Raw genomic sequence first — 12,869 nt, 5'->3', positions numbered from 1 at the left:
CCAAGGTTCTTGGCTTATGTACTCTGTGACCCCATCCCACGTCTCAGAGGCTCACTCTGTCACTATCAGGAAAAATCGCCATCTGACATTGCAGAAAGAAGCCTGTCGAGGTCGCACACTTCACGTCCTCTGCAGCTCGACCATCCTCCTCGTCAGATCCGGGGCCTGATTTTTCAGTGAGTCTTCCATGTGGCTGATTTACACACGAGTATCTCTGAAAGTTGCCTTCGATGCACCCAAGCTGGTAATTTGCTTTCCTACGGCTGCCTGCCACTTCCCGTTTCCAAGGCCAGCGCTGCCAAGCCAGCCCCCCACGTACAGTGTTCACAGATATGCTCGTCCCGGCTCCCTGCCCAAGGCAGAAGCCTTGTCTGCCTCCCGTTCATCCTACTCAGCCGCATACAGGAGCTCCAGGGATGCTGAGCACACTGCTGGGATTGGTTACCTGCTCCTGAAGAGCAAGAGCGTCCCGTGGCTTTCAGATGGGTGGCAGTCGGATTCCCCAATCCCATCTGGAGGGTCTGTTTTCTAGAAAGCTTCTGGCACCAACTGGCTAATTCGGGATTCCAAAGATAACATAGTCTGAGGCAAAGCTTATATGCTAGTATTTGACTGTGGGATAAAATTACACGGCAACGGAACTGAAGGCAAGTGGAAATGAAATCAGGGAAGGAAGGACAGCAAATATAAGATGCTGTGTTACACGGTTGGCCTCCACTTACAAAAAAAAGGGGGTCTCTCTGGACAGGCCACCCAGAACTCCCATTTTCCTGCTAGCACCCTCCCGCTCCTGCACTGACCCAAGCTGGAGCTCGAGGACCCTCAAGACCCTCACTCCCCTGCCCGTGGGCTGTCACCACCCTTCTGGTCAACCATCATTCCAGGAAGCAGATCCTGCACCACACGGTGTGTTCTTCCTCAGAATCCAGGGGTGGAGCAGGGGGCCCAGCTCTCCAGGGTGTGTCTGGGTCAGGCCTGGTACCTGAGGCTCCCCCTGCGGTGGGCACGATGGACACAACAGTAGTGGTCACCCAGGTTCCAGAGAGTGGTCAAGGGCGCAGGAGTTGATGTGCCCCGTGAATCGAGGGATTGGGTTCACCCTCTCTGTGCTAGACTCTTGGCTTAGCACCACACGGTATCTTTAATCCTCCCGTCAAGCGGGTATGGATGTATTACCACTTGCCTTTGAGGTTTTGTGTTGCATACATGGCAAGCAGTACAAGTGTTTCCCAACCCAGGACCGTGTGAAAAGTACGGGAGTCCTTCTCCAAGCCGACACCGTCCGTCTCCACCCTGGTCTCACTCTCTCACCGCAATGCGCACCTAACTGTTGCACGTCTACCATTCCAACAGTTTTGAAGCAAGAGATGGCAATGACTGTTAGAACACGAACCGTGAGGCTGGGTGGGAAGGCATGGCGGGCATGCGAATCGAGCGCTGATGGGACTTCAGAAAAGCGCAAGGAGAGCTTTCATCCACCTGAGTCCTCCAAACAGGAGCCTCAACAGCACAGAGGAGCTACTCCAGTGTGGGCTGACGTCACGAGGCCTCCTGATAAAGTTCTTCCCTAGAAAACCATCGCGGCCCAGCTATTACCCTGACGTAGTATTTTCACCTCACTGATGAAACATCCTGTCTTCACACGGGAGCCACTCAAGGTCATGTCCACGTAAACAGCATTTTTTATGTGGTCTTTGAACCTCCAGGAAGCGTGGCACTGTCCCACAGCCTTGAAATAAGAGAGTAGCAGCACGAGATGCCAGAACAAAAGGGAAGGGGTTTCCAGTGAACTGAAAATTGAGAACAGCCTCACCAGAGAGCAGAAGCATTAAAAATGGGCTCTTGGTGGCAAGACGGAGAGAGATGGGAGGGATTTTTGTCTTTTTTTTTTTTGGCTTTAATTCATTCAATTGAGAGGTCCGGAAGTGTTCACCTTCCACTTTATCTGATTATATATCCAGTCTACATTTCTTTGTCATCAAGGATCTTCAAGCACAAATAGAAATATAATAATCTTATTTACTCAGCTCAATAACTTTGACTTCTTTGTTTCTAGTATATTTGGGGAAAATGAACAATATGCTCCCCACTTTTGTCTACCGTCATAGGCTTTGTTTTTGGTAGTAAAGATGGACTGACGGAAAAAGCTTTCTTTCCTAATTCAAAAGAGAACACAACAAAAATGTCTATATACAGAACCTGCTTGTCAGTAGGGGCAAACATAATATACTTTAAGAGAAGTTGGATGATTAAGGTGGGCCAGGGTCAGAAGAAGGGGATGTTCCTCCACCACCTGCCCCTGAATGCTTGTCCCCTTGGCCTTGGCTCTGCCCCTCAGCAACGCTTAGTGTGGAGTGGCGGGGGGACTTAAAGTCGTCTTCCTCCTGAGGCAGCAGGCAATCACAGAAGAACCCAATCTCTGACCACGGGAAAGCCTAGAGGCGATTCTGTACAATACACTGTAATGTTCCAATAAAAAGAATAAACACAAGTGCCTTGAATAAAAAGTGCCAAAGCTACCGGGTAACTCTGAAAGATTGCATGGGACTTTCAGAACCATGGTTATTAAAACCCTACAAACACACGTTTTAGTGCATAGCAGGAAAAGACAAATGGAACAAAACGCAAACCCTAAAGATAATATTTAGTGACCTTACATAGAAAGACACACACCACCATAGAACTCATTTTACTTTATTAACAATGTGGCTTACAACTTTTTCAAGTAAAAAGGGTTTCTTTTCATTTAGAATAAAAATTAAAATATAACTCTGATATAGATTTTCATTTATTTACATGAAAACATATATACAGAATACAATCCTCCAGCAAACCAACAACATGCCCTTTGTCCTGCAAATTCCAAAAGTAAGAACACGATTTTTTCCTTTAACACACTGCAACGTACACAAGATATGAATCAGATTTCAATACAAACTACTCAAACTGGAATGCAAAACAGTAAAAGGGCTTCTGACATTCACGACTAGGGATAGTTTATGCTTCTGGATATCATGCTAGCTCCCATCGTGAACAAAAATGAGATGATTTCTTTCTTCTGTCATTTAAAAAAAATTATTTCCAATTTCCCATCATAAGCCGATTTTCAGCAAACACTGGTCCCAGAACTTTACTTTTTCTTCAGGGTATCCGCCAGGCCCACGGGAGCACCACTCTGGCTTGGTTGCCTAAGACTGACATGCTCGCTGGTACAGAATCCTCAGCATTTAAAACCAACCAGGAAGATGGAAAGACCACCGCTGAGGAAATTGTTTGGGTTAGTTCTTACCAACTGAACTAGAGATGCTTTTAACCAAAACCCAAAGCAGCATCATGTGTCAGCAATTACACTTCTTAGGTAAATTCAGGGGGTCAAAACTAGCACAATTCGATTTTATCGCATTCGTGTTTTGGAATACTTGTAAACCAACTCTAGTGATGAAAGCTATGAGAATCAACTGAAATATTCAACCAAGTTAAAGGGACGAAAGCCATTTCCAGAAAACTCTTGAACAGAAAAGAACAGGAAACGAGTAAGAGAATCATTACATTGTCATAGTTGAAGACAGAGCTTCTCCTTGCTATTCGTTATTGCACCAAAACACAACGGGCAGTGTATGTATATCTCTTCCACGATTGCTTCCTTAAAAACTACAGAGACCTAAATTTACTATCTTTTCCTTCAGAAATAATTGCACACGCGATCACAGCTTTCTAAAGACAGAATCGAATACTTGGATCCTAGATTCACCACCTTAACCAAAAAGCAACAATGGTGCTCAAACCACAACAAAGATTTTAACGATACAGTTTTTATAGTTCTATATACAGAAATAAACATAAATGGGTGTTCTACGTAAGAAGTTACAAAAACCCCTAGTGCTTGCAAAACGAAGGGAGAACGGCTCCTAGAGAGGTGTCTGGTCTAAGATAAAAGGCAAATCTCAGAACTTGCTTGATACAACACTCAGCACTCTAAGAGACGAGTCAGGACACTCAGACCAAGCTTCAAAGACTGATCCAAACCAACTTTCCAGAGATTATAGCGAGGGTCAGAAGGGGCAGGGTCAAAGGTTTGAGTCATTTTAATGTACTGAGGAACCAATGAAAGCAAACACAGGAAATACTCTTTCAAATATGATCAAATAAGGGAAAGCAACCTAATCGCTGCACAGCCCAAACACTGTGTGTGAGTCAAACTTTGATCAAATGAACCTAATTTTAAAAGCGATGGATGAGTTCTCTGGATGATGCAACTTGAAGGAAACTGGTTTCCATTTTCCTTTTTTGGTTGTTTTTTGTTTTGTTTTGTTTTGTTTTTGTTTTGGAAATGCAAAGAAGTTCATTTGCAATGCCAGCCGTACCTGCTTTTTTTAGGTTTATAGCGTTGTGGGTAGGACAGTTTCCCAACACAGTACAGATGCAGTCAAGAGGGCAGGGGCCAAACCAGCTCCCTTAGTTTCTGGATGGGATTGCGTGATGACTGTCACCACTACGGACAAGGCCGCATTTCTGCTTCTCAAGTTATACACATTGTACAGAATGCCAAGTGTCCGCTTGGGCAGGAGAGGAAGACACGCTTCTCGACCAGCTACGGGAGGTAAAGAGCGGCGTGTTGTATGCAGGACCTGGCTATGCAGAAGACAGGACTCTGGTCCCGAAGTATCATCCTAGAGACAGAGCAGAGACTGAAGTGTCTGGGGACAGAGAAACGGGGGAGAGGCGTCACTTGCTGGCATTTCAACCGAGAAACGTTCGGCTGGTGCTGTGGTGGTACTGGGGGGGGGCGGTGGGTAGAGGTGTAAAATCAGCATTTCCTGCCTCAAGAGACACAGTAACAAGACGGTAAAATGTGCCTTGGAAATTGGCCCTACTGATAAGACAGAAGCTGACGTGAGGTGAATCCTACAGAGGAACGAAGACCACCTCACCATTCCGTTGCCAACTTGCTACCAACAGGAAGTACACCCACCAGTGGAAATCCCCCAAAGAATCCAAGTTCAGGAGGACGGTGGCGACGCTCACGGCAAAAGCATCTTCTTGGCCCTGAAAGGTTTCTTGGCTCTTGGAGGGCCAGGAGGGGACACACACAGGACCTTCGTGATGGTTACCCCGGAGCCGGGCCTTCTGCCTCTGGCCCCGGCCACGTCTTGCTGACCACGCACCATTACGTGGACGTGGGTGAAGTGACAGATCACCGCACAGAGAGGGACTGAGGACAAGGAGGTGTCGGGCACATGGAAGGAGGAAGCGTCCCCAGCAACGGTGGCCGTGTCTTGCCCGGGCTGCCAAGGGGGGGCCTTCCAGCTCCAGGGACGCCTGCAAGATCTGCCTCATCCCGTGTAGCACCTCCTCCCTCACGCCTTTCCTTGAAAGGGCACGAGGAGGGGACATCCGTTCTGAAAGTACAACGTCACGCTGCAGCCACCACACCCCCTCGCTCCAGTTTCAGATGCGACAGGAATAGCTCAGCTTGAAAAGGCCACAGCGAAGGGTCACGAGCGAGTCAGCGCAGGGAAAATGCCACAGATCTTGAAATGGATCCCTTTCCAGTCGGCTCCACGGGCTGGGCGTGTAGGGCTAAAAGTATGTGGCTGAGAAGGCAGGGAGTGGGAACCCAGGAGGTGGCGGACCCCTCGGTGTGGGGACACAGAAGCCCCGACCGCGAGCCACGCACGAGTCACCACGGGAGCTCCCGGTGTGGGGCGCTGGTCCTTCCGGCACAGGTCCCCAGGCAAACCCACTTGCCAAACACCTCCAACTTGGTGGGAGAAATCAGCTAGGGTGGAGAGGAAAAACTCACCTGGCAAAATCGGTTTTCCATTTGCATCTGTTGACAGGGACAGACTGTGAATAAAGGTTGGCGTTAGTCATCAAACTTGGCAAAATCTGACAGATAATCATGCTTTACAATGTGTGCAGAAACAGGACCGCTCAGCAGCCCACCCCATGACGGCCCACCAGCAGTGGAGACCGATCGAGGAGAAAAGATCAAGGTAATTACAGCACAAGAGCAGCAGAAGGCCGGGCTCCTCTCCACGTCCATGTCCAGACACTCTCAAGGTCTGGTTTCCTTGCACGTGTGTCGAAAGGCATTTGGACGCTTCCCAACGGAGGAGGGCCGCCCATTCAGGTTGGAGTGAGCACACCGGGTCCCTCACAGGCATACGCAGATGAAGTGCTTGGTACCAAAAAAAAAAAAAAAAAAAAAACCCAGCCAATGCTCAAGAGTCGCAGATCTCTCTACAAGCGGCTTCACCGATTTAACGAAAACTGCCCAAGAAACGTCACTGGCACCTTCCAAGCCAGAGTGGGCTGCCGGAAACAGTAAACACTGTGCTGATGTGATTCTTTCTCACCTACGATGTCTCACATTGGCGGATCGAGACTCTTCCCTTAGCAGGAGGCGGACGAGAGGCTCCAGAGTGATGTGGTCATCCAGGATCACAGGGGGCCGTCAGCCGGGCCAGCAGAAGAGCAGGGCTGAGCCAGGTGGCTGCCCTGCTTCCCGTCGGACGTCCCAGGGCCGGGCTGATCCGAGTGGCACTCAAAGCCAGTCTCACCGACAGACTCACTGCAGGATCCTTCTACGGGGACACAGCTGGTTTATTAAAAGCTTCCCGAAGCTTCTTCCCACTCGTCTCTGACGTTAAACTTTTCCTTCAATACACAGCTCAGCATTTCCCAACAGACTAAAGGAATCACTCCCTGATCTGGTCACAATTAAATGAGAAAGTGAGCAATATGTGAAGTTCTATAAAAGACTGCAAACGGAACTCTCCACAGGCTCTGGATGTCTGTCACTCGGGAAGAACGGTCTCCTTGCAACATGCCGCCTGCCTTCACGCCCCCCCACTTCCTAAAAGGCACCTGTGACAGGTGATGCAGGTCTAGCCCATCCTTTTATAACCGCATCCTGCAACAAGTGTGTCTGAGAACTAAGTTGCCACCAAGATCAAACTGAGAGCCACGCAGCCACGGCCCCTTGGGCGTTGTCACGGAAGAAGCGTCTGGAACGACCAGAGCAAAACCACCAGCCCGTGTCCTCCCTGGGCACATTCAGAAAAGACATCAACTGTGCCTTCGCTTTCAAAGCAAAGTGGGCCGTGTCTGAGGAAAGCCCTTCACAGGGAGCTGCCTGGTTTCCGAGGGAGAAAGGCAAGACGTGGACGTACAGAGACGCTCTTCCATTTCCCGCAGTGCCCACCACTCCAGGAGCCACCACCGTGGCACTGGGTGTCCTTGAAAACGGGGTACTATCACGCAGGCTGGAGGGTGAAGAGGTCCGTGCTTCTTGCTTTTCGCTGCTACTCAGTTGTATGTACCAGCTCTTATCACCCAAGAAATAAAGCGTCGGTCCCCAAACCTTCCCACGACGCCGCATCACCACGACGCTGGGTCAGCTCCCAAGAGGGCAGCATCAGTTGGCGTACTGGGCGTAGAAAGCCACTTTAACTCGCTCGATCTGATGGCACAGCTTGATGGCGGGCCCCAGCTTCAGCTCCATGCACTCCTGCACCGTGGGGAGAGTCAGCAACAGCAGTGCCTGCCCATCAATGTCCTGCCAGGAGACAAAGCCACGTTAGAGCCAAGGCACCGGACACAAGGGACGGCCTCTGTCACAGCAGGCTTCATCCTGGAGGCCAAGGGCCTTTCGGTTCAGGAGAGCACTGGCAGACATACCAACTTGGCCTGAGGACTCTCTCATCTTTCTGGTTAATAAAACGGGTCTGCTCCGAAAATTCTGGCTACTCTGAAATTCACATGCCTAGGCCGGTGGGGTCGAGGGGGTGGAACAGGTGAGCTGCTGTAGGACCTCCTCTTCCCCAAGCTTCCGGCCCCTGGCCAGGAGAGCCCCCTCGCCCCCCGGCCCCCGCCCCAGTCCCTCTCGAGTTCTGCTGTGACTCCACGTGAGCACTAGGAAAGAGCGCTCTACTAAGCTCTCTCTCTTCCTTGCCAAGGTCTGACATTTCACCATCAAAACGGGTGACAAGATGCTGGCGAGCTGTACCACCACCCAGAGCAGCTGGCTACAGAGGACAACTCGGGTATTCAGACACACACAAAGGCACGCGTCTCCATTTGCACACACACACCACCCAGAACGAGGTGTGCGCGGTCTGCATCCGGGTCTTGTCCTCGTGAGCTCTCTGAAGCCGTGCACCGGGCCCAGGCGAGGACAGTCATTAGACTGTTAGGCTGCATTCACTGCAGGAGGCAGGGACAAGGCCCACTCCAAAGCTTTAAGACCCCCCCCCGACACTGGACATCTCTGCCTCTTCGCCAGCTTGCTTCCTATAGTAAACTGGGTTTATTTATGTAGATATTGCATGATTGGGTTATAAGAGCAATCCCTTCCTCCTATCCTCCAAGACAGTCTTCACGTTCCATAGGAAGTAAGAGAAGGTAACAATAAAGACCAGTGGTACAAGGAGAGCACAAACCACACCCAGAAAAACTAGAATTTCTGCCATGGGGAGGAGTGGTGAGCCCAGGGCTGCCGTAAGCCACGGAGACTTACTAGTCCTACCGCTGCACACGGGCACCTCCGACATCATGCATCCTGAGTTACACACAGGGAGCTATTTTCTTCAGACAAGGGTTTATTTAGCTGTCTTAAAAATTCCAAGAGCATACAAACAAAAAACAACCCCAAATGGGCATAAAGGTTAGCCTTGGGAGGGCTGCTGGTAGGGAATAAGAATAATGTAGTGTGTGATCAGTTTCAAAAGGCACCTCGATGCGCTCATAATCCCCAGTTAAGTGCAGCAGCCATAAAAACTAAGCATCAACCCTAGAGGCACCGACGCAAGCGCAGCTGTCTCAAGGACGTGAGCGCGGCTGTGGTGTGCGCAAGTCCGGGCCACATCCCACCCCAGACTCAAACTGGACCTTACCAAACCCCAGAGTAAACCCATCAGTCTCGAATACACGCCGAAAGTAGCGGATAAACTAACGACGCTGTCAAGGAACTTTTGACGTTTTCTTTTTTACTTTTTCTATTGTGCTTTTACACGTTACTTTACTTGCTCTTCAGACGCCACCTCTAAGGCTGGCTGTCGTAAAGGGCAAACTGGAAGTGCTGAGGAACAGTGTTCTGCTCAAGGTCATGAACCAGATAATGGTACCCCCTGACCTGGGACCTGGGAGCCAACTCCGCTTTCAGAGGCAAATCCACCTACATTACATCAAACCTTGACAGAGGGGGAAAGGTCTAGGGATACAAAGTCTTGTGAGTATCACGGCCTGAGAAAAATACATTGTGAGTAGGAAATAGGACGATGTTATAAAACCATGGGCAGGTGGCTTAACCACTATGTTCAATGAAGAGCAGAATAGAAACTTATTTTAGGATATAGGACACTTTTTTTGAGACGGAAATTAATGCCAGGAAAGCTAGCTGATCTAAGATCATTTAGTTGAAGACCATATTGGAACTAGAACCATGGCTTTCTTTCTTTTTTTTTAAGAATCATTTATTTATTTTAGAGAGAAAGAGAGAGAGAGGCTGGGGGGAGGGGGGCAGAGCGAGAGGGAGACGAGCAGCCTCCCTGCTGAGCAGAGAGCCTGACGTGGGGCTCGATCCCAGGACCCTGAGATCATGACCTGCGCCGAAGGCAGATGCTTAACCGACTGAACCACCCAGGCGCTCCGAGAAACATGGCTTTCTGATATTAAACCTTGGAGGGAAAACTGCAGCTCTAAACATCCATACTAGGTCATGATGGCCATCCCTGGACATATAGATTCAATTACATTTGAAAGCCAGCCCCCCAAAATGCTTCTGTAACTCTCCACAGGCCATTTCAGTGAAGGTGGCCGCCATATGCATGCACCACATTTAAGTGGAGGATGTCACTCATTTCTTTACTCAAGAAGCAAGTGTTTATTGAGCGCCTACCGAGAGGCAGGTGCTCTGATGACCTCTGTGGCTACTGCACTGAGCAAAAGGGACTCCTTCCCAGGAGAGGACGAACGTCAAGGGAGGCCATTACGAGGAACAGACCACCACAACACAGAGAGAATAAAGTGTGAACACAGAGCTACCGGCTCAAAGGGACGGGCACACAGCCAGTCTTACAGGAGTCAAGGAATGCTTCAGAGATCAGGTGACGGCCCAACTCAGACCTAAGGGACAGAGGGGAATCACCGAGGGAAGGATGGACCCGTGGATGACAAGTAGTTCATGAAAGCACGTATTCAAGGAGAGCACAGAGACACTGAAGGGAAAGCGGAGACGGGCCCAGACAGCAGTTAGGAAGTGAGCTTCTGGGGTGTGTGACCAGAAAGTCGCTAAAGGTCGTTAGGGAGAGAAGTCACATTATAGCATGTGTTCAGCTGCAACCTGATATTGGCCACAACGTACTGGAATGAATTAGGAGGCAGGGTGGGGAAGCCATGAGGGACTGAAGGGGAGAACATTTATTAGGGGGTAGCAAAGCTGAGCCTGTTAAGATATAAGGTCACCCAGAACTGGGGTGCTACCCCTGGGATCCAGTACTGGGTGCCACGGAGTGGCTCCCCAACCACAAACCGAATGCTCCATGCAGAATGGACAAAGGATGGCAGTGATAACCCAGAATATAAAAGGCACTACACAGATCAACAACGAAGAGACTTATATAAAAAGAATATTAGGCAAGAGGCACGAGTAGATATTTCACAAATGAAACAAAAATGATGAACAATTTAGGAAAAGATGTTGACTTTATCAGGGGAGTGCAGATGAGGCCCACGATACAATTTCGCGTCCACAGAAGTGGAGAAATCACACAACGCTAGGTGTTGGCACGGAAGTATGTGGTAACGGGAACCCCCTACAGCACGAGAAGAAATGTATGTCGGGAAACTACTTTGCGAAACCCTTTGGCATCACCTCGAAAAAGGAGGTGAGAATAAATCAAACAAGAACACAACAACACAGAATTCAGAACAGTATTTATAGCCGGTAGAGAGGAAGCGGAGCGTGATGGGACAGTAGATACGGCCGTGCTGAAATGTTCTGGATTCTTCCTTGGACGGTGGCTTTCACAGGAGTTCATCCTATCAGTATGCCATGTATGTACAGGTCTCATGGGCCCTCTTCGGGATGCACAAACCTTTTCTCCAAAAAAACATGTTAGTGCATCTACGTCTCAGATGCAAGCTGGTTATCTCTCCCTCGTTCTTTCTGAAATGCTTTTAGGTTTCTCCATTTTTCCAACGCCTCACAGTCCAAGAAGGAGGAGAAGGGGATTCCCTTGGTAAATCAAATCTTAAGTTTCTGAGGAGGTGCCAAGTCTTTAAAGCTGTTTTTCATTTATTTGCAAAATATTTGTTAAATTATTCGTATGTCGGACCCCAAAGTAGCTACTGGGGATACAAGATGAGTGAGACAGGGCTCCCGTGTTCTCCGGCTGGGGAGCAGACACACGTATGCAGGTGGCCCAAATCCGCACAGCTCAGCAGACAGAGCTGGATGCTGAGCCCCAGGACACACCCGGCTGCGGGGTGGGGGAAGGTGGGGTCAGGGACGGCCTCACGTTTTAACTCACTTTTGAGAAGGCACAGCAACAAGGGCAAGGGACTTTTTTCTAGCTCGTTTCCCCCGGCTATCCTCAGCATCTAGAAAAATACCTGCCACAGAATAGGGGCTCATTAAACGTTTGCTGAATGACTAAATGGGAAAACCTGGTCTGGGTGAACCTGAAAGTCAACAGATGGGTAAAGGCAAAGCGAGGGGATCGGGCAAGTGGACAGAAGTGAAAGAGAAAGAAGAGGGGACTCTTGGGCCATCTGAGGTCCCCCGGGCCGCGGTAACAGACACGGCGGGCTGGGGGCCTGGCGAACAACAGGCCCCTGGGTCTCACGGCCCTGGAGGCTGGGAAGGCCAAGATCGAGTTGCCGGCAGATGGAGGTGACCGGAGAGGCCCTGCTTCACTGCGTCCTCACACGGGGGAGGGGGCCGGGGAGCCGTCTGTGGTCTCTCCTACAAGGGCACCAATCCATTCACGGGGGCTCCACGCTCCTGACCCCATGGCCCCATCACCACTGGGGACAGCAGCTTCGGTCTACAGCACGGATGCGACGGATGGGGCCATCGGGCTCCCATCCAGGGAGATGTGAGCTGGGGTGCACGCTCTGAGGGTTTTTGGAAGCGCCTCCACCAGCCTGTCCCTAGCTCCCGAAGACTCCCCACTCTTTCATGGAGACCTCACGTGGGAAGAAGTATGGAAAAGGAGGGTCGACTCTACTCAGCTACAACTACCCTCAAAATAAAAACTCACATCTGGTGGTGAGGGAGAACTCTGGTCTCCGATCCCCAGAGAGAAACCTCAAGACAGCCCCTCGCTTTGTTTATTCCTAAACCTCGAGGGGCTTCCGCCAACAGAACGCAGAAATCTGTGGGACAGGCCCCGGGAGTGAATGCGGGGTTTACAGAGCTTGAAGGGCCCCGGACTCTTTCCTGTAGAGCCCGAGTGTTCATCCCGGGCGAAGCCACAAATTATTTTACAAAATTGGACAGAGAACTCGGCTCTCTTTCCTGGGACAACTTTGGGGAAAATACGCACTTCTGACCAGTAGCAAACTCTACTATCCTTTACCATCCGCCGTGCCTCCCACAGCCCTGCTCCCATGGGCATCCCTGCAACCGCGCAGCCCGAACCACGGCGCTCACCACTCTGCACAGGCCACGGCAGGTGCTCTCGCTTAGCCGCACACACCCCGGAGCCCGCGGCCACTCCCGTCCCCTTCCCCAGAAGCCGGTCTGCCTGCTGCCGTGCGATCTCTTCCCCAACTCCCCTGCTTGGACTAGACCACCGCCCGCTCCTACGGCTGTTGCCCACCGTTTATAAGCCCGCTGCTCCGAGGCGCCTGGAAGCATTCAG

General features: G+C 50.4%; 1 protein-coding gene across 6 annotated transcripts in view; it reads right to left on the bottom strand.

Moving 5' to 3' along the window:
* Positions 1-2,678: 2,678 nt before the first annotated feature.
* Positions 2,679-12,869, bottom strand: part of SFMBT2 (Scm like with four mbt domains 2) — a 226,246-nt gene continuing 216,055 nt past the window's right edge. For 5 of the 6 annotated variants that reach the window (XM_073879943.1, XM_073879941.1, XM_025853445.2 and 2 more), the window contains exon 21: positions 2,679-7,561. In XM_073879943.1, coding sequence (XP_073736044.1) covers positions 7,421-7,561 — 141 coding nt within the window. In that variant the 3' untranslated portion in view covers positions 2,679-7,420. The remainder of the gene's footprint in view (positions 7,562-12,869) is intronic. The other variant, XR_012374583.1, reaches the window with a different exon arrangement.

Source organism: Callorhinus ursinus, unplaced genomic scaffold, assembly GCF_003265705.2.
Source record: "Callorhinus ursinus isolate GAN/ISIS: 27379988/994484 unplaced genomic scaffold, GSC_fseal_2.0 scaffold36, whole genome shotgun sequence".
Classification (NCBI taxonomy): Eukaryota; Metazoa; Chordata; class Mammalia; order Carnivora; family Otariidae; genus Callorhinus; species Callorhinus ursinus.
The sequence above is the reverse complement of the archived record's forward strand: the minus strand, read 5'-3'. Positions and strand labels throughout refer to the sequence as shown.